Source organism: Callithrix jacchus, chromosome 13, assembly GCF_049354715.1.
Source record: "Callithrix jacchus isolate 240 chromosome 13, calJac240_pri, whole genome shotgun sequence".
NCBI lineage: Eukaryota > Metazoa > Chordata > Mammalia > Primates > Cebidae > Callithrix > Callithrix jacchus.
Genome location: NC_133514.1, coordinates 69,605,820 through 69,626,380, shown reverse-complemented (window position 1 = coordinate 69,626,380; position 20,561 = coordinate 69,605,820). Strand labels below are relative to the sequence as shown.

The 20,561-nt window shown below is 39.4% G+C and overlaps 1 protein-coding gene across 14 annotated transcripts in view; it reads right to left on the bottom strand.

The window, feature by feature from the left end:
- Nucleotides 1-20,561, bottom strand: part of TAF4B (TATA-box binding protein associated factor 4b) — a 196,484-nt gene that overhangs the window by 19,319 nt on the left and 156,604 nt on the right. For 8 of the 14 annotated variants that reach the window (XM_008979636.5, XM_002757136.6, XM_035270781.3 and 5 more), the window contains one exon: nt 10,333-12,307. The exons of 2 other annotated variants lie outside the window; for them this stretch is intronic. In XM_008979636.5, coding sequence (XP_008977884.1) covers nt 12,140-12,307 — 168 coding nt within the window. In that variant the 3' untranslated portion in view covers nt 10,333-12,139. Of the gene's footprint in view, nt 1-10,332; nt 12,308-12,521; nt 12,634-20,561 lie in introns of those variants that run through there. 4 more of the 14 variants (XR_013525816.1, XR_013525818.1, XR_004732946.3 and 1 more) reach the window with 2 other exon arrangements.

Sequence of the window (20,561 nt, the reverse complement as noted above, 5' to 3'; positions counted from 1 at the left end):
AGTACAGGCTCTGGGGTTGGACAGATCTACTTTCAAATCTCAACTCTACTGCTTCTCTGTGACTTCCAGTAAATTAACTAGTCTCTTGACATACCAGTGTCCTTACCACATAATAGAAATATTAAGAGCAGTAGCCGTCTGTATCAGTTAATTGCCGTCACAGAAATACTGTGTTAGTGGCTCACATGTCAGAGGCTTATTTCTCACTTGTTTATAGTCCAAAATGGGTATTCTGGATTAGCAGGCAGTTTTGCACCAAACGAAGATTCAGTAACACAAATTAGCAGGATGTGGTGAGGCCTTCCATCTGGTGGTTCTGCCATCTTCATCATCAACCTTCCAAGGTCACCATGAAAGGGAAAGAGTGTGTAAGATCATGCATGGAGGCCGGGCGCAGTGGCTCATGCCTGTAATCCCAGCACTTTGGGAAGCTGAGTGGGGAAGATCACTTGAGTTTAGAGTTCGAGGTCAGCCTAGACAACATAGTGAAACCCTGTTTCTATTAAAAATACAAAAATTAGCTGGACATGGTGCTATGTGCCTGTGGTCTCAGCTCCTCAGGAGCCTGAGGTGGGAGAATCACTTGAGCCCAGTGAGCCAAATTGTGTCACTGCATTCCAGCCTGAGTGAGAGAGCAAGACCCTGTCTCAAATAAAGAAAGAAAAAGATCATGCATGCCAGGTTGTCATGAGCCATATCTGAAAGTGTCACACATCCCTTCTTCCTACATGTCACTGGCTGAACCTCAGGCACCAGCCCACATTTAACTATGAGGAGGCTTAAAAATGCAGTCTAGCTGCACAGCCAGGGGAAAATGAGTTCGGTGAACAGCTAGCCCCTCTCTGCCACTCTCTATCATAAGGCGACTGTGAGGATTAAGTTAGATAAGGCAGGCAAGATGCTTACTTTGGCACAGTATCTGATACACAGGGATCAGCAAATTGCTACTGTTACGTGCGTTTGGAGAAAAAAAGTCAGTTCCAAATATTAAATTATAGGAAGGCAGATTTCAAATCAAACCAAAACAGAATGTAAGAATAACAGGACAGTTCAATTATGAATTCTAGGATAAGGTAGAACTATTCAAGTAGAAGGCTTGTGGCAGGGATGCTGAAGGGAATTCCTTTGGTAGATGGAACGCTGGACTAGGTAACCTTTAGATATGCTCAGGACGATCAAGAACCTTGGGATTTACACATGCAGCTTGATTTTAAGTGGATTTATACTTAAATGTGGTAGACTGGACCACACCAGCATCATCATTCTTTGTAACCTAGTCTGCATCTTAATAATCAATATCACTCAGTACCCTGAAACAGACTTAAGCAGATAGAGGATACAAAATCCTATCTTCTGCCTGGTTTGACAACTTCCTTTCCTTATGCCCATGCCTACCTCTGCATCTTTCCAAAAGATGAATTAAAACTTAATCTTGGGATGCTCAGGTCTGAGTCCTCCCTAGAGATAACTGAAGAGACTGGGTCATGAAAAAAATTGAGGGTCTAGTAGATGATTGTTCCTATTCTAACGTCTTAGGCCAAGCCTGCTGTTTGCTGATCTTTACAGACTGCATTAGATAAATTTTTTTTCCTGCAAGATTCTCCCTAGAGTATTTGGAAACTTCTTCTAAGGGCCTTTTCCCGAAACGTGTGCCAACTATTGGTCTAGTCATTCAATATATTCACACATAGTAAACAGAGGATGGCTTTTTAAAATTACAGTAGGAAAAATACACATTCTTTTAGAAATTAGTTAAGATCTGTTTAATGTTCTAGGCATGAAAGAAATCTGATAAAAATCTGCACTGCCTGTAGTGATCTTCATTTCACAACTTGCCACCAACTCCCAATTCCAGAGGCTAATGCCCAGTGGTGGCATCTGTGGTTAAGTCAACAAAGCTACTCTTGATAGTTCTCCAATTTCCAAGTCTCCTTGGTGATGCATCTCTCCCCAGTAATTCTGAGTTTTGCTCCCTCCTTTCCTTCTCCAGTAACACAGGTCCCCACCTGAAAAGCAAGGCTGCCAGTGTCAAATCAATTAACTTGATTGGTTTAGTGGTACCAGACCCCCAGCTGCTTTTGGAAGCAGACAGAGAACAGTTACTAACATTTTCCAAATATTAGCATGTTCTCATTTTAGGAGAACTAGAGTCTCCTGAAGTTCTTGGACACCGAACCTTGGTATATTTCAATTTAAAACATCCTAATCCTTGTTATCTGTTAGAATCAGCATTTCCACATGAAATAAATTTATGATTTGCTAGTAGTGTGGAGAATTTCCTTAAGAACTGTTAACATGTAAATAGCATGCAAAATCTCAAGTCTCCTAAGTACATTCACTTGACTATACGGCACTACTCTAAACACCAGGACGACACTGTCCTAACCATACCAAAGACATTTCTGAGGATGGTCACCCACTAGGAACTTCCCAACCTTGCCTGAAGTGGAACAGAAGGGAAAAAAGGTGAAAACCAGCCTCTTGACAGACCTCAAGATTCTATGTTTCCAGTGTAAAGAGATACAAAATCACATCTTTAACCATAAGATTTTCACTATTGCCGGGCGCAGTGGCTCACGCCTGTAATCCCAGCACTTTGGGAGGCCGAGGCGGGTGGATCACGAGGTCAACAGATCGAGACCATCCTGGTCAACATGGTGAAACCCCGTCTCTACTAAAAATACAAAAAATTAGCTGGGCACGGTGGCGCATGCCTGTAATCCCAGCTACTCAGGAGACTGAGGCAGGAGAACTGCCTGAACCCAGGAGGCGGAGGTTGCGGTGAGCCGAGATCACGCCATTGCACTCCAGCCTGGGTAACAAAAGCGAAACTCTGCCTCAAAAAAAAAAAAAAAAAAAGATTTTCACTATTATTAAAGCCAGAGACAGAAAGCAGAAGAGCCATCAGGAATATAAAGTCCCAAGGCATATGCTCCTGTGATGGGTTGAACAGTGTCCTCCCAAAATTCACATCAACTCGGAACTTCAAAATAGGACCTTATTTGGAAATAGGGCCTTTGCAGATGTACCTAGTTAAAGGTGAAGATGACATTATACACTTGTGTGTCGTGAGGGCCCTCCACTGGTGTTCTTATAAGAGGAGGAGAGGACACAGAAAGACACAGAGAAGACCACGTGAAGACAGACACAGGCACTGGCATTTTGTTGCCACAACCAGCAGCTGCCAGAGGCTGAAAGAGGCAAGGCAGGATTCTCCCCTAGAGCCTTCAGAGTAAGGGTGGCCCTACCGACCTTGGATTTGGCCTTCTAGCCTCCAGGACTGTGAGAATACATTTCTGTTGCCTTAAGTCACCCAGTTTGTGGTCATTTGTTACAGTGGCCCCAGAAAACAGATGCAGCTCAATATAGGTCAGTGGCAATGCTTGTATTCTTTTTCAGTTGGTGTCTGGCCCAGCAGCACACACATACTTTTTGACAATGGCAGAAAGCACAGAAGACATAAAGCACCATTTGTTCAATTTCCTTCCTTCCCTTAGCATTAAAGGTAACCACAATCACTTTTACAAGAATTAAGATTGCTAAGAAGCACCAGTGAGATTAAACTATTGACAACTGAAAGTTGAAAGGACTCATGGAAACCCCCAGCACAACTTCACACTTGTATTAAGGGAACTGGAGGCTTCAGCCATAAGATGTCATCAAGAAGCTAACCATCAAGTCCTGACCTTTCCTTCATTCTCAGGCAAAGCCTCCATTTCAATTACAAATAGGAAAAGTTATCAGTCCTATAGCCTAAACCTCAAAAGTTACATTTCTGTACTAGCTTTGAATCTAAATAATTTGCATAGAGTTATGGCATTTTTTTCTCCTACAACACCTTAACATGTAGAGAATCCTGCAAGCAATGATGAGACCAAATGGTTACTTTCATTTCGCCCGTAAGGAAAACATTGAAATCACCCTAAACAAATCCACATGCTATTTGAGGAAATGAGAAATATGGGACAGAATTCAAACATGATGCTTCATTCTCCTAGTTGCTTTTCTTCTCATTTCCCCCAGTATTTCCAATAGTACGTGGCTAAGACACTGGCTCAACAGTGTGATCTAAAACATCCAGTTAGCACAGGAAAAATGGCTAGAAAGAAATGCATCAAAATATTAACAGTGCCAGGTGTGTTTTCATTTTCCTTATAATTTTATTTTCCAAATTTTCTGCAATGAAATTGTATCCCTCTTATAATCAAGGGAAAGTCTTTGAGGAAGATGAAAGGTTTAGAGACAAACCTCTAACTCCTTTTCTAAAATTTCTTTGAAAGAGAAACTGTGAACAATTTACCTAGACAACAAAGGTGGGGGACTCTACTGTATCTTCTTTTGAATTTTGGACAATGTATATATTAATTGTCCCCATCTTATATTTCCAAAATTTGCCATTTCTCCCCTACGTGCCTGTCATAACTAGTCAACGTAAATATTTTCTTTACTAAACATATTTTATCTTTTTGGGCCTCTCAATCTTTTGCCTTAGAAGAAGTCCCTAGAATACAAAACTTGAGAGTATTTTGGGTATCAGGCATCCCACCAGGGATCACTCCCACGAATCTCAGATTTAGATCATCCCTATTCTGATCTATTAATTTTTAATCAGGAATATAAATCTTACAGAAAAGAGGTTGGAATGATCCCAAACTCAGGTTGGTTTCCAGGATACTAGTAGTTCATAGTGGGAGGATGCTGTCAGTGAAACTTTATAATTACAACTGGAATACTCAATCTTTCCCTTAAGTGACTTTTCTTCTTTCCTTCTCCCCACCTCCTCATCTTAGGAAATCTCTACTTCCCTTATGTTGCATGCCTCTTTAGTAAAGAAACACTGTGATTTACAAAATAGTAAGAAAATCTGTGACTAAACCCCTTGAAGAAACATTCATATGTTGTTTTCCCAAGGATTACAGCAAGATTCTACCAGAACTCCTGAACCGGAACACAGTATACACTGAATTAAGAATAACAGGTTTTGAAAATGGCAAAGGACAGATCAGTATGCTGCCATATGCAAATAAAGGGGGAATATACAACTATGTGCTGATATATATTGACTATGCTGGAAAGATATATGAAATTGGCATAAGTGAGTGAATCCAGGGAGGGGAGGAGGGGACCTGGGAAGGTCTAAGATATTGATTTTGTTATGCTTTTTTCACTGAATATTCACCATGTATCTATAGTATTTTCAAGTAATGGCTTGGCTTCTTCACTGCTTACGATTCCACAGAAAACTTATTAGGCAAAGCCACAGACATAAGAATTATTCTGTCAAATGGCTCCACTGTATTATCATGCTTTCTTCTTCTAGCTTCCCCATTACCCGATCCCCAATACAATACATATCAATCTCACATGATCTTAAGACTATCTTTAAATAAGACACTAAGGTTCATACATTCAGCCAGTGACTTTCATCAATGTAATATGGTACTGGAGGCCAGATGTGGTGGCTCACACCGGTAATTCCAGCACTTTGGGAGGCCAAGGCAGGCAGATCACCTGAGATCAGGTGTTTAAGACCAGCCTGGTCTACATGGAGAAACCCTATCTCTACTAAAAATACAAAAATTAGCTGGGCATGGTGGCATGTACCTGTAAACCCAGCTACTCGGGAGGCTGAGGCAGGAGAATCGCTTGAACTTGGGAGGCAGATGTTGCAGTGAGCCAAGAAAGTGCCACTGCACTCCAGCTTGGGCAACAGACTCTGTCTCAAAAAAAAAAAATTAAAAATGTGTGTGTGTGTGTGTGTGTGTGTGTGTGTGTGTGTGTAGTACTGGAGATAGTAGAACTATGCCATTCAAAATATGTAAAACAATAACCAACATACGTAGCCATGTGCCACATATTATATTATGTATTTTTATAGTTCCTTGTCTATGTTTAGGTGTTTAGAAACACAAATAGTTACCATTGTGTTACAATTGCTGTATTCAGTACAATAACAAGCTGTATGGGTTTGTAACCTAGGAGAAATAGGCTACACCATACAGCCTAGGTGTGTAGTAGGCTACACCATCTAGGTTTAAGTATATTTTATTATATTCTCATGACAAAACTGCCTGATGCATTTCTTAGAACGTATCCCCAAGGTCTCTGCCATTAAGTGATGCAGGACTATATACTGTTCACTATATATTCTAGCACTGTTCGCATATAAAGCACTTAGAATACTGCTTTACATAGGACAATGTATTTAAGTCTCCCAACCACCTCACAAGTGGGTCCTATTATATATACACAAGAAAACAAAGGCACAGAAAAGTTGAATAATTTGCCAAGGTCACACACTGGAAAGAGGCAGGACTGAGATGGGAAGCCAGGGTATGCTCTCACCTATAGGGAATACTGCTTCAGTATCACCCACAGTAAAAGAACTCGGAGAGATGGCAACCTAACATTATTTTAAGAGTTGCCATTAAAATTGCTGTCATTATGGTTTACCAATAAAGCCAAAAGTCTTAAAATAAGTTCCTTAAGAATATTTTCTTCCTATGAATATTCAAAGTGGCAAGGTCTACAAAGGCTGTGATGCTACTCTATATATCTGTATTCCTTTCTACATCTATACAGTGTATAGTAACATATTCTAGGACTTTATATTTCATATCTCACCTAACCAGCCAGTGTTCAGCTATATGGTGATCAACACTTTCAGTTTCTTGTTTGGCATCACACAGTCTCTCACTGTTTACCTACCAGAAGAAAAATAACAAAAAATAAATCTACTGAGGACCAACTTTCAACTGGTGAAACAATTTCAGCAAGAAAGCAAATGCGCCAATATGATACAGCTCAAATGCACATTAAAATACTAAGCGTTATTAAAATGTCAGAGAAGGCCAGGCACAGTGGTTCACGCCTCTAATCCCAGCACTTTGGGAGGCCGAGGCAGGTGGATCACCTGAGGTCAGGAGTTCGAGACCAGCCTGACCTACATGGAGAAACCCTGTCTCTACTAGAAATACAAAATCAGTCGGGTGTGGTGGCGCATGCCTGTAATCCCAACAACTTGGGAGGCTGGGGCAGGAGAATTGCTGGAACGCGAAAGGCGAAGGTTGCAGTGAGCAGAGATTGCACCACTGCACTCCAGCCTGGGCAACAAGAGTGAAAGTCCATTTAAAAAAAAAAAAAGAGAGAAAAAGATGTTGATATCAGCTATAAATCATGCCCACATATAAAAAAAAATTATCTTAGTTCAGAGAGGCATATGAAAGCGTTTAAAAAGAAAGGAATGTTAAAAACAAAATAAAAACTGACCACTAGGTCATGTATAAACGTGACACATTATAGTTTTATCTCTGCATAATCACAATCACTGTTTTGTTGAGGAGAAAGTTTTAAAAACAGTTGGCTTACTGTGCAACTAGGCAAAGAGATAAAGTCCAACCTAATCAGCTTGAGGTCTTGGCTCCATATTTTTCTAAAGAATATGCCTTAACATTGCTTGTGTTCTCTGCTGTCACCCAGACTAACTAGTATAAGTATTCTTAATTCTAAATAAAGTGTTACCAAAATTCTTACAAAATATACCTCAAATGCAGGTCTTAAGAAATATTAAACTTTACTTTTTTTATTTTAAAGAGAAGAATGAAAGATGTTCAGGAAGAGACCATTTAAAAGATTATTCAGTCATATTAAAAGTAAATGGGAGGCCGGGCGCAGTGGCTCAAGCCTGTAATCCCAGAACTTTGGGAGGCCGAGGCGGGTGTATCACAAGGTCAAGAGATTGAGACCATCCTGGTCAACATGGTGAAACCCCATCTCTACTAAAAATACAAAAAAATTAGCCGGGCACAGTGGCGCGTGCCTGTAATCCCAGCTAAAAAGAGACTGGGGCAGGAGAATTGCCTGAACCCAGGAGGCGGAGGTTGCTGTGAGCCGAGATCACGCCATTGCACTCCAGCCTGGGTAACAAGAGCGAAACTCCGCCTCAAAATAAATAAATAAATAGATAGATAGATAGATAGATAAATGGGGGCTGGGCGCAGTGGCTCATGCCTGTAATCCCAGCACTTAGGGAGGCTGGGGTGGATCACTTGGGGTTACGAATTGGAGACCAGCCTGACCAATGTGGTAAAATCCCATCTCTACCAAAAATACAAAATTAGCCAGGTGTAGTTGCCACTATTATAGCTGGCACCTATAATCCCAGCTACTTGGGAGGCTCAGGCAGGAGAATCACTTGAACCCAGGAGGCAGAGGTTGCAGTGAGCCAAAATCACACCATTGCACTCAAGCCTGGGCAACAGAGCAAGACTCCGTCTTAAAAAAAAAAAAAAAAAAAGTAAATGTGGTTGGGCATGATGGCTCACACCTGTAATCCTAGCTAGCACTTTGGGAGGCTGAGGTGGGAGGATCACTTGAGCCCAGGAGTTCAATACCAGCCTGTGCAACACAGCAATGACCCGTCTCTACAAAAAAATACAAAATTAGCTGCATGAGGTGCTGCTCATCAGTAGTTCCAGCTACTTGGGAGGCTTAGGTGGGAGGACTGTCTGAGCCCAAGAATTCAAGGTTATAGTGACCCATCATCATATAACTGCACTCCAGCATTGGCTGGTTGACAGAGTGAAACCCTGTATCTAAAGAGTAAGATCCTGTATCTAAAATATAGAAATAAAGAAAAGTAAATACATGAAATGGGTAGATTTTTTATGTAAAATACACCTCAGTAGAGTTGCTTTAAAAAAGTAAACGGGGCCGGGCGCGGTGCCTCAAGCCTGTAATCCCATCACTTTGGGAGGCCGAGGCGGGTGGATCACGAGGTCAAGAGATCAAGACCATTCTGGTCAACATGGTGAAACCCCGTCTCTACTAAAAACACAAAAAATTAGCTGGGCACGGTTGGCGTGTGCCTGTAATCCTAGCTACTCAGGAAGCTGAGGCAGGAGAATTGCCTGAACCCAGTAGGCGGAGGTTGCGGTGAGCCGAGATCACGCCATTGCACTCCAGCCTGGGTGAAAAGAGCGAAACTCCGCCTCAAAAAAAAAAAAAGTAAACGGATGGAGAATTTCTGGTACTTTTTAACTGTCCATCACCCAAGATAAATATATGTATATGTGTGTATATAAACATATACACACACATTTTTTTTTTTTCAGATGGAGTCTCTGTCACTTAGGCTGGAGTGCGGTGGTGCAATCTCAGTTCACTGAACTTCCACCTCCTGGGTTCAAATGATTCTCCTGCCTCAGCCTCCCAAGTAGATGGGATTACATCTGGCTAATTTTTTATTTTTTGTTTATATTTTGTATTTTTAGTAAAGATGGCGTTTTGCCATGTTGGCCACGCTGGTCTCAAACTCCTGACCTCAAGTGATCCACCCACCTCGGCCTCCCAAAGTGTTGGGATTACAGATGTGAACCACCATGCCTGGCCACATTTTGTTTTGAGACAGGGTCTTGCTCTGTCATCCAGGCTGGAGTGCAGTGGTGTGATCATAGCTCACTGCAGCTTCAATCTCCTGGGCTCAAGCAATTCTCCTGCCTCAGCCTCCTGAGTTGCTGGGACTACAGGTGTACATCACCACAGCCAGCTAATTTTTTCATTTTTTTGTAGAAATGGGGTCTTGCTATGTTGCCCAGGCTGGTCTCAAACTCCTAACCTCAAGCAGTTCTCCCACCTCGGCCTCCCTAAGTGCTGGAGATTATAGGTGTGAGGCCTAGCTGCAAAATAAATATTGAAGGGAGAGGGTCATGAACTCCAATATCTAAATGAATCAGGCAAGGAAAGGTAAACTCATGCCTATGTATCTAAGTAGACAGCTGCTGGTTAGCTCTGGTGGACTGTTGCTATACAAAAGGGTACAGCTAATGATTCCAGATCTTTTAATTTTTCCAAAGAAATGGAAATATAGATTCTTATGAATTAAAATATTAGCAATACTGTGTGAGTCCAGGAGAATGCATTTGTAGATCAAATCTACTCCAAGGCCACCATTTTGCAAACTGCACAGAATACCTTGGATACATTTATTCTTTTCTATGTAAGATATATTTTATAAGACAAAGTTTAAAAATGAATATTAAAAATAAATTTTGAAAAATACCTTAGTAAAAAACCCTGAGGGGCAAGGAAAGCTTTTGTAATGAGTATGCTTAGCTTTCTTTGTGAGTCAAATAGCATGCAAACTTACAACTATTTCAAAGAAAGTGATACAACAACTTGGATCTAAAGTGACTTTCTGGAACCAAAATACCCATAGTATCCAAAGTAACTCACAATCCGAACTAGGAAAAGGTCACTGCCCAGCAATTTGACCACATCAGGGGCTAACTACTAAGGGCGATGGTTTTCAAAGTCAGTGACTAAGCAAAGTTATTCTTATAATAAAATAATTATTTTAATGAAGTATTTGAAGTAATTTTAAACATCTGATCAATAAGATTATACACAAATATGAGTATGCTGCACTGTACAAAAAATAAAGCTAAGCATTTAAATATACAAAAACAACTTTGGATGAAGATATCTTCTTAAAGTACTCCTTTAACATACACATAATTATAGCATTTTACATAATAACTTGCTGACAAAAAAAAGTGTGGCCAATTTAAAATTTACTATAGTGTAGAAGATGGCCCTAACAGTCCCAATGGGAAGAACAGGATGAAGAATAACATACGTGAGGCGGTTTTTTTACTTCCTCTGAATTCTTCTAAATATAGCATTTCACATTTTTGGAAAACATTCTTGGAGGATTCAATCATTTTTTTCTGTATGTGATTCTAACTACAATGAGTATTTTTCACCAGCGGTATTCCATACATGTGGAATTTTTTTTTTTTTAAAGAGGGTTAGCTTTGTCCGTCAGCTTCTTCCTCAAGTGAACATATATAACTTGCTTTTCATATTTAGAGCTCATATCCCCAAGAGTGAGATACTGACAGTACCTTTTAAGTACAGAATCCAACATAAAGTCCTATTGTTAAAAAATTTCTCATCATTAATTAGGATTTTTTTTTTTTTTAAGAGGGGGTTTCATCATGTTGGTCAGGCTGGTCTTGAACTCCTGACCTCAGGTGATCCGCCTGCCTTGGCCTCCAAAGTGCTTGGATTACAGGCGTGAGCCACCATGCCCGGCCAATTAGGATTTTTTAAATGTGCCAATGTGCTTAAGACTTAGGATAACTAAAAGATATTATGACAGAAGGAAATACATAAACCGTCCTTGGGATTTAAAACAATACAAAACAAAAAATAACATCTTCCTTTTGAAATACTGTAATTTGAAAACATCTGGCCCATTCTCCTTTCTGGTTGTGCTGTGATTTTTTTCTCATCAACAAAACACATACCAGTAGTTTCGGAGTTCCAATTCTGCCCCTTCCCCTCTTGGGCGTATGAAGCAAATTTCCTGTTTTAGGATACCATTTTCACATTCCACTCATCAGTCCGAATGCAATGCCCTATCATTCCTTCCAATACTTTCCACCTTTTCCATTTTTTCAACAAAATGTATTGGTAGGTTCAATTTTAAAGTTTCCCTGGCAAGGATGTCCCCTCACTTGGTATCGGAAACAGCACATGATGACATGAAGCAGAGAATTAGCAACCCCAGGCATGATTTTTCCCCTTGTCTCATTTTGACAACACTGGGACTCAGACAACCAAAGTCACCACAAGCCCTACTCTGTGGCCTGTCATGTACAGAAGGTGACTGTCACAGTTAGCTAAGTAACTTCTGATTCCAGCCCAGAACACCTACCACTTTGGAACAGGTTCAATATAGAATGAAATAGTCATTCTTGTATTTTCTCGTAGTGCCTCTTCCTTTCTCCAGCAACTCAATGCACACTGTATTAGGGAAGGACACCTCACCTGTTACAATTTGGCAAATGAGGCAGGTGGTAACAAACAGGGCCTTAACTTGCTGTAATTAAATGCACAGGTAGGCAGATGCCTAATTCTGTGCAAGGTGTATATCATAACTGATTTTCAGAAGACAGAGACAAATTCTAGTCTGTAAGAGCCCATAGGATGGATAGGTAAGACTCAATAAAATTTCTAACTGTAAACAATGCTCTTTCATATTGGTGATTATTTTCCAGAAACAGAGACAGTGCAACAATGCTCTTTGTGTCTTCTTTGGCAGTAAATAGCAAGAATCTGGTGAAGAGTGGAGTGGTCACTTCAGAAGGGCCAGATATAGAGCTCGAGAATATTTCATCTCCCGCTCCTGTTCCATACAAAATATCAAGTCCCTGAGGCAGATTCTCGTGATTCTTGGACGAAGCAACTGTTTGGTGGCTGTCAGGCTGGATGTCCCCGAAGCAAGAAGGTTGTCTTTTAAGCCCTAAAAAAGAATAAAAGGAAAAGTAATTTAAAATAAAAATCTTTCATAAAGGGAAAGCCTGTCAATTCTAGCATGTAAGAGCCCACTACCATCTGGTCACTGGGTTAGGTACTGGAGATAATGTAATGAAGAAGACCTAACCCTGTCCTCCAGCAGCCAGTCTCAAATGGCCACTAAACCTATCTCCTGACATCATTCATTCTTTCCTTCTCACCTGGAGTACGGGAAGCCTCTGGACTGGTTTCTTCATTTCCAGGCTCTACTTTGCTCCATTTTTTCCAGCACATTGCAGGTCAGACTTTCCTCTTTAAAGGTCTTTCATGCATCTTTTGAGAGTGATAGATGTGTTTACCACTTTTGATTGTGGTGATGATTTCATAGGTATATGCATACATAAAAATCTATCAAATGTATACTTAAAATGTATGCAGTCTTTTGTATGTCAATAATAAAAATAACAATGAAAGCCTTTCATGGTTCAGATCCCACCGGGCCATGGTTCCAAAATCTTCAATGGTTCCCCACTGCTCAGAGCAGCTTCTTGAGAACTATGTTGAGCTCTTTTCATATATTATCTCTTTTCTATCATACAAAATTGCAGTCAGTTATATGAGCGCTGGTCCCATTTATCAAATGAGGAAACTGAGCTTAGAGAGGTTAAGCAATCTGTTCAAGGTCACACAGCAAGGTTGAGCTGTTTGAGCCAAAGTAAGCGCTCTGCCTGGGCGCATTGGCTCACGCCTGTAATCCCAGCACTTTGGGAAGCCGAGGAGGGCAGATCACCTGAGGTCAGGAGTTTGAGACCAGCCTGGACAACATAGAGAAATGCCACCTCTACTAAAAGTACAAAAATTAGCCAGGTGTGGTGGCGTGTGCCTATAATCCCAGCTACTACGGAGGCTGAGGCAGGAGAATAGCTTGAACCCAGGAGGTGGAGGTTGCAGTGAGCCAAGATAGTGCCACTCCCCTCCAGCCTGGGCAACAGAGTGACTCCATCTCAAAAAAATAAAAATAAAGTAAGTGCTCTTAACAACTGTGCTATATTATCCCCTATATCACATATAAACTCATCATCCTGGCTTCCTTCCCTCCAGCCTCACTTCCCATTGCTCTTTTACAAGACATCTTGACTGCAGCCACATGGCTTCTCTGCCAAGGCAGAGATCAGCAAAGAGGCCATTCTAGGCCAATCTATTCAGCTTTTAGGACTCATTTCAAATGGGTCTACCTGTCTCTCATCCAAGGAAATCTCACTGTGGCAATTACCTTACATTGTTATTATAGTAATTTGTATATGCTCCCACCACCACCACATACCCACTAGATCATAAACTTTCTGAGGAGAAGAACTATGGTTTCTGTCTCCTCTAGGGCTTAGCAGAGTACACAGAACAACGTAGGTTGTCTGCAATATTTTATAAATTGAATGTACTGGTTTAAAATAGAACAAGATGAATTCTAAATGTCATTTTAAAATGACGAAAACACAACACTCCTATATTAAGACAGTTTTCTGAATATGTTTACCAATATGTCTATACACTATTACTTTTAACTGAAAGAAAAGAAAAACATAGAACTCTCAAAAAATAATTTTTTAAAATTGAAATCCTTTAATTTTTTTTTACCTTTGTTTCAAAACAAAATCCTTTGTTTCAAAAAACTTCTCAATAGGACTGGCAACTCTCTTTCATCCACCCAAAAGACATACATAAGGGAAAATATTTACCTAACACAGGAAGAAAATCTGGTTCTGTTACTTTTTATAACCATTAAATTTTAATTACTCCTTCTACCTTTTTGGGTTTCTTGTTTTGTTTGATGGAGGGGAAGGAAATCCTTTAAGGTTTCCAAAACACCATAGTCAGAATCAGTCAAACTTAATTCCATGCATGTTCACAGCATGACTTAGAGGATACTTTATCTGACAGTCAAATAAAACTTCTTTAAGAGATACTACCCAGTTTTTGAGGAACAAGATAACGCAGTCATATTTTTATACCCATTAGATTAAACTTATGCTTAAGTATCCATGGAAAAAATTTTGGAAAGTCCACATTTTAAAAGGAAGAAAAAAGTGGTCTCAGCTGCACAATTGTTTGGCTACTTATCCCGGAGCCCATCTACAGTATATAGAGCCAGTCTCTCACTTCTGCAGGGTTCTTGGTAATGAATGCAATTTGTGCAAGTATTAGCCTCTGGAGCTCTGGCTAAGCCTGGCAGTGAAGCACTAGCATGTCACTCTGAACACTCAGAGATGGTGTAACTAAGATGTAATTAATCTTAACTATGGTAAATTATTACCATCAAAATATCTTCATAAGATTTTTGCAGAATGGGACCAAAAGCTCAGCTTGGTTTAGAAAATTGAATAAAAAGTACCTATTAGGAAGGAAGTTACTAAAACATGTAATTGGCAGTGAGAGGCAATTTTGTTTTTTACAGGAATAACCTGTTTAAAACCACAATATATTTAGGCCAAGGCAAGCAACACTTGAGGCCAGGAGTTTGAGACCAGCCCAGATAACATGATGAAACCCCATTTCTACCAAAAAATACAAAAATAAGCAGGGCGTGGTGGTGTGCGTCTGTAATCTCTGTTACTCGGGAGGCTAAGGTGGAAGAATTGCTTGAACCTGGGAGGCAGAGGTTGAAGTGAGCCAAGATCACACCAGTGTACTCCAGCCTGGGTGACAGAGTGAAGACCCTGTCTCAAAAAAACAAAAAACAACTACAATACATTTAACTGGAGGCAATTTTTTTAGCCATAAATTAGATATATTATGCTAAACTGCATCCGTATGCTTATAAATCTTCCAAGAGTTTACCTGAAGTCAGTACTTTGGTGTTTTATATGAAATTTTAAAATAAGTGGCTGGACAGATACAGTGTCTTGGCAATTCCACATCTATGTAAATACCCAGAAATATGCCATAGGTTCATCAAAAGATATGTATAAGGATGATTACTATTCACAAGAGTCCTAAGCTAGAAACAATCCGAGTGGCCATTAACAGTATAATAAATTGTGGAACAGTCATACCATGATATAATACACAGCAATAATAACTGGGTAACATGAAAGAGTAACATAAAAATGTTAAATGAAAGGAACCAAACACAAAGGAATTCACACTGTATGATTCAATTTCTACCAAGTCTCAAAAGAGGTAAAGCTAAAAAAAATCAGGAGAGTGTGTTTCCATGGGGGAGATGAAACGTGATTACAAGGAGACTGAGGTTTTCTGGAGTTCTGGTGATGTTTCCTTCTTGATCTTACTACTGCCTACATGAATGTGTTCATGCTATAAGAATATGGTGAGGTGATGCTCTGTGTACTTTCTATATTCATGTTATATTTCAATAAAAAAAATTAAATTGCTACCCCAAAAACCTTGACTCAGGAGGAAATTAACATGGAAGCAAAGAGCGGGGGAAAGGAAAGACAATAAGGTAAAATTGTTAAACAGAACAACAACAAAAAAAGAGACCTAATCATCTGAGTAAGGAACAAAGGGGTCACAGTTCATGTTTGTCATGTGACAAGCCTGAAGGATTCAGGGGAAAGAGCCATATTACAGCTGCCAGCACAGAGTTGAAAAGAAGGTCATTCCAACAGGATGCAGCAGAAGGCCTGAGGCGATGTTATAAATGAAAAAAAAACCCCAAGGGACATTCACTAACCCAACAGAAATGTCTTTCATAATTCACAACTTTACGGTGATAGCATTCTCTTCCCCCAAATAGCAACTAACTTAGAAAGTCAATCTTACTTGAATCTCAATACATAATACAGATTATTTTTATTCCTGAGCTTATGATTTGGCAAAATTCACAAGTATAACTTGTCAATCACAATGACCTGGCCAGAATAACCAGCTACTCTCAATTATCCACAGTCAAGAGGGTGGAGAGTACATAGATAACTACGGCTATAAAAACTAAACCTGCTTTCTCACCATCACTTTTAATTTTTCTCTGCTTCACCAAGTCCTTTCCCTAGAGTTGACTAGGACTGATTTCTAGTCACATTACAAATCACAACAAATACTAATGCAGTTAAGGGCCCAGAGTTTGTAAGAAGAAAAAAAGGGCTCTGTTTATTCTTCTCACTATTAATGTACTGTTCATTTCTGAAATAGAAGGTTTTCCCACATAACTTTCTACATGAGGATATTCCTTAATCTGGATTCTTCACCTGGATGAACATGAAAGACTAAATAACAATTCACTTTCCAGGTGCACAACAGATGTCCTAGGAAGGCTAATCAAACCTAAACGTTAACATCTTCTAAAACTGCCAGATCGATTATGCTAGCCTTCATAATTGTTACCCATTAAAGTCACCCAGCCCCCAAACAACTTACTTACCTGACCTAATTTGATTTGTTATATCACTAAACCAAGTTTCTTGTTTTTATAATGAAACTTTTGAGGAACTCTATTGCTCTAACAAGAAAAAATGGAAAATCATCAGTTACGAATTTTATATAAATAACACCATTTTAATAATGATACTCTAACTAAAAATAGTAATCCAATTTTTATCCCTTCACCTTAATACAGCAGGTGTTGTGAAGTAAAACCTTTAAAGGCTTTCCTACTTCTTTTTCCACATTTCCTTAAATTAGATGACTGCTCTACTAAGTTAGAAGCAGAAAGGGCATCTTTATGAACCCAGTGGCTTCAGGAATCCTGCTGGGGTTTGCAGTGACTCTGTATGGGCCTCTCCTCCCAAAACCCACCATCCACAGTAACATGGCTTCATGCTAGTCCAAGTTCTGATTCCAGTCAAAATTATCTGGGTTACTGTGTACCTACTATGGGCAAGGAACTGTGCTAGGTGGCATAAGATATACAGAACTGAACAGTGTGAAACACTCATTGTCTCCTCCATAAGCAATCTCAGACAAATAATTTCTCTGTGCCTCAGTTTCCCAATCCGCAAACCAGGGATAGTAATACTAATTATCTCATATGGCTGGTTTAAAGATTAAATGAGAACAGTATATGCTCAGTTGGCTTTATTCTCATAATGAATTCTCTAGTCAGTAGGAAGCCACTGAAGGTTTACAAACAGGAAACCGTGTAAATTCTAGCTCCAGACCTTTTTTCCCATTTCCTAGTTAAAACCAGTTAAACTTTCCTACCCAAGTCCTATTGTCTCAAGTCTTCACTAAATCATTGGTTAGTGAATTCAAGAGAAATAATTTGTGCTGCCATACTTGTTCCTCTCAGTGAAATTTCTGAATTTTAAGGGAGCCCTGAATGCCTAAAGCTCAAAAGTAGACTGATGGGCATTTCAGACATGTGACAGGTGGATAGTAAGTTTTTCTTACACCCCTCAAATTAAATAGTGGAGGGGCCTGCTGTAGTACAGAATCAACTAGCTTATCAATACTGTCTCTAGAAAATAAAAGTCAATCTCTTTCATTCAATTCCCTGAATCCTATGACTAATAAAAGCACAATTCATGTCCCTGAATCTGAATAGTTAACCAAGCACGAAAACTGAGAATTTCTTAACTGAGGAATCAAGAAGCAATGATTCATGACATTCTCAGATTCTACATGATTTACACTAAGTCCCAACTTCATGCCACCATGGCAGCTCTTAAGGGATGACTCAAGTCTTTTCAGCTTTACTGAGGAAACAAGGTCCAAACGTAAGGAATGGGAAGTGGAATGAAGACCTTGCTCCAGAACAAAAACTGAATATAGACTTCTAAGTCTCAGAAACAAAAATAAATAAAAGTGCCTTGGATACCTGACCCAGTGTAACAAAAACACTGAAAATCTATATTCAAAATATCCAAGCTTCTAAGCCTTAAAGGGGAACACAGGACAGAAAAATACTGAGCTTCAAAACTGACTGCCCTCTGCTGGTCAACAAGCAGAACGTCTAAAGCAACCGATCTCTCATCTTTTATCACCTTCATTTTATTCCTTTCCAGTTATTTCAGAATATAAACAACACTGCATGTTAACTTCTTCCCTATTTTTATCACTCCTAAGTATGTTTCAACAGTATTTTACAGAAGAAAGCACTGATGTGACATGGAATCACTGGCTTCAAGTTATAATTCTAGCTCTGTAATTATGAGCGCTATGAAGATAATATACTTGTCATACGCTCATGACCACCCCTCCATCTTTATCTTAAACAGAACGCTCTCTCATTTTCCAGATGCCACTGTACAATTTCTTAATGACTCCCAACTGAATGTATTACAGGTATCCCAAATTCTACATGTTTCAAACTATTATTCCTTCCTTTCCTTTTCTTTATTTCAAGGAACGCCTAAGCCCGAAAACTGGATGTCATCCTCAACTCTTTCTTCCTCTGTAGTCTATCTGCCACTTATCTATTCTACCCCCTTAACAGTTTCTAAGTCATCTACTTCTACATTTTCACTTCCATTATCTTCTGCCTAGAATGCTTCAACAACCTTTTAAGAAGCCTCCCTATTTCTAGTGTTAATATTGCTTACACTGCAGTGAGAATGATCTTCCAAAAATATTCTGACAATACTGTTTTCCTGCTTCAAATGCTCCAGTGACTAAAATTTTCCTACAAGAACCAAGTCTAAACATCTAAGCATGACATACATGGTCATCCATGACCACACCAACATTTCTCTCCCCAGTCTCATCTCTCATTCCTTTCTTCTTGTCTCAAACTATTGATTATGGACAAGATGTTTTTCCGCTTTGATACAGACAATTAGTTGCATATAGCATTCTCTCTTCACTGAACTCCACTGATCCTATCCTTATGTCACGTCGCCTAAGTGCTTTAGGATTCAGCTAGGATATCACGTCTCTCCGATGCCTACAAACACAAACTTGCCCCAGATCTATCATAGGTGCAACTCCTATGCACTTTAGTAGTACTTTGTATTTCCCTCTATGGTCATATTATCTCTTTAATTTATCACTCACTAGAAGAAAAAGATTTTGTATCTATGAATACTTTACAGTATTTGGCATTTAGGTGATATCATTTGTAGGAGAACCATGTGTTTGGACTCACCCAATAATATAACTTATATGAATAAACAAACAGTGAAAATAAACCACATTATGGTCTTTGGACCTTCTAATTCAAGATCCTGCTGGCGTTCTTAGCTTTAAGCCAAACCAATCTGGGGTGAAGGGTGGGCTATGTAAAGCCCTTTGATGGTTTATTCACACCGATTACCCAGCTCTCTAACATCTTACCTCACCTACTCATTCCCACCAAGCTGCCACTAGATGGAATTTGTTCAAAAGACTATTTTCTGCCAGTTTCCCCAAACGGTAAGAAAGTGCTTCAGCCTACCAAGGAATTCGATGCACAAGAACATCAAAAAACCAAATAAGCAGTGAATTCTGAAAGCCAGTAACTTGACTACTCCCTGTGGCCAAGCTGATAACCTCATGTGAGGACTTTTCTATTTATATTATGGCTATTTTCCTTAAACTTTTATTAAGACACTTGCAAAGTCCTGTGAAAACTCATATAAACTATATACAGAGATCAATTTTACGTATTATTTTCTTAAATTTTCTTCAAAGGACTGCTAGTTAAACATTTTTCAAGAACTAGCTTTGCTTTTTCCTTGGAGAATTGTGAATATAAACAAAAGCTACAATATAATAAGGGTTGCTGTGCCTCAAAACTAAAGGTGAATTTATCATATCTTTAAATGTATTAACAGAGCTTTGTTTAAAACTATAGTAATTCTAGAATTGGTGAGTTGCGTACAGGCTGATAGAAAAATGACTCTAGAAAGAAATATGAATTTATAGAAAAAAAATATATCATTAGACGTTGTAAATTAAACAAACTATTTTTCTTTTCATAAATTCTTTAAAAGATATATGACCATTAATGATGTACTGTGGAGGTTAGAACATATGCAGCAGTAAAGTAGGTGACAACAATAGCACAAAGGATGGAAAGGTGTTACTAGTTTTTAATGAATTACTTTTATTTTATTTATTTATTTAGAGACAGCAACTCTTGTTGTCCAGGCTGGAATGCAACAGTGCAATCTTGGCTTACCACAACCTCTGCCTCCCGGGTTCAAACGATTCTCCTGCCTCAGTCTCCTGAGTAGCTGGGATTACAGGCATGCACCACCACGCCCGGCTAATTTTGTATTTTTAGAAGAGATGGGGTTTCTCCATGTTATTCAGGCTGGTCTTGAACTCCTGACCTCAGGTGATCTGCCTGCCTCAGCCTCCCAAAGGGAGTATTACAGATGTGAGTC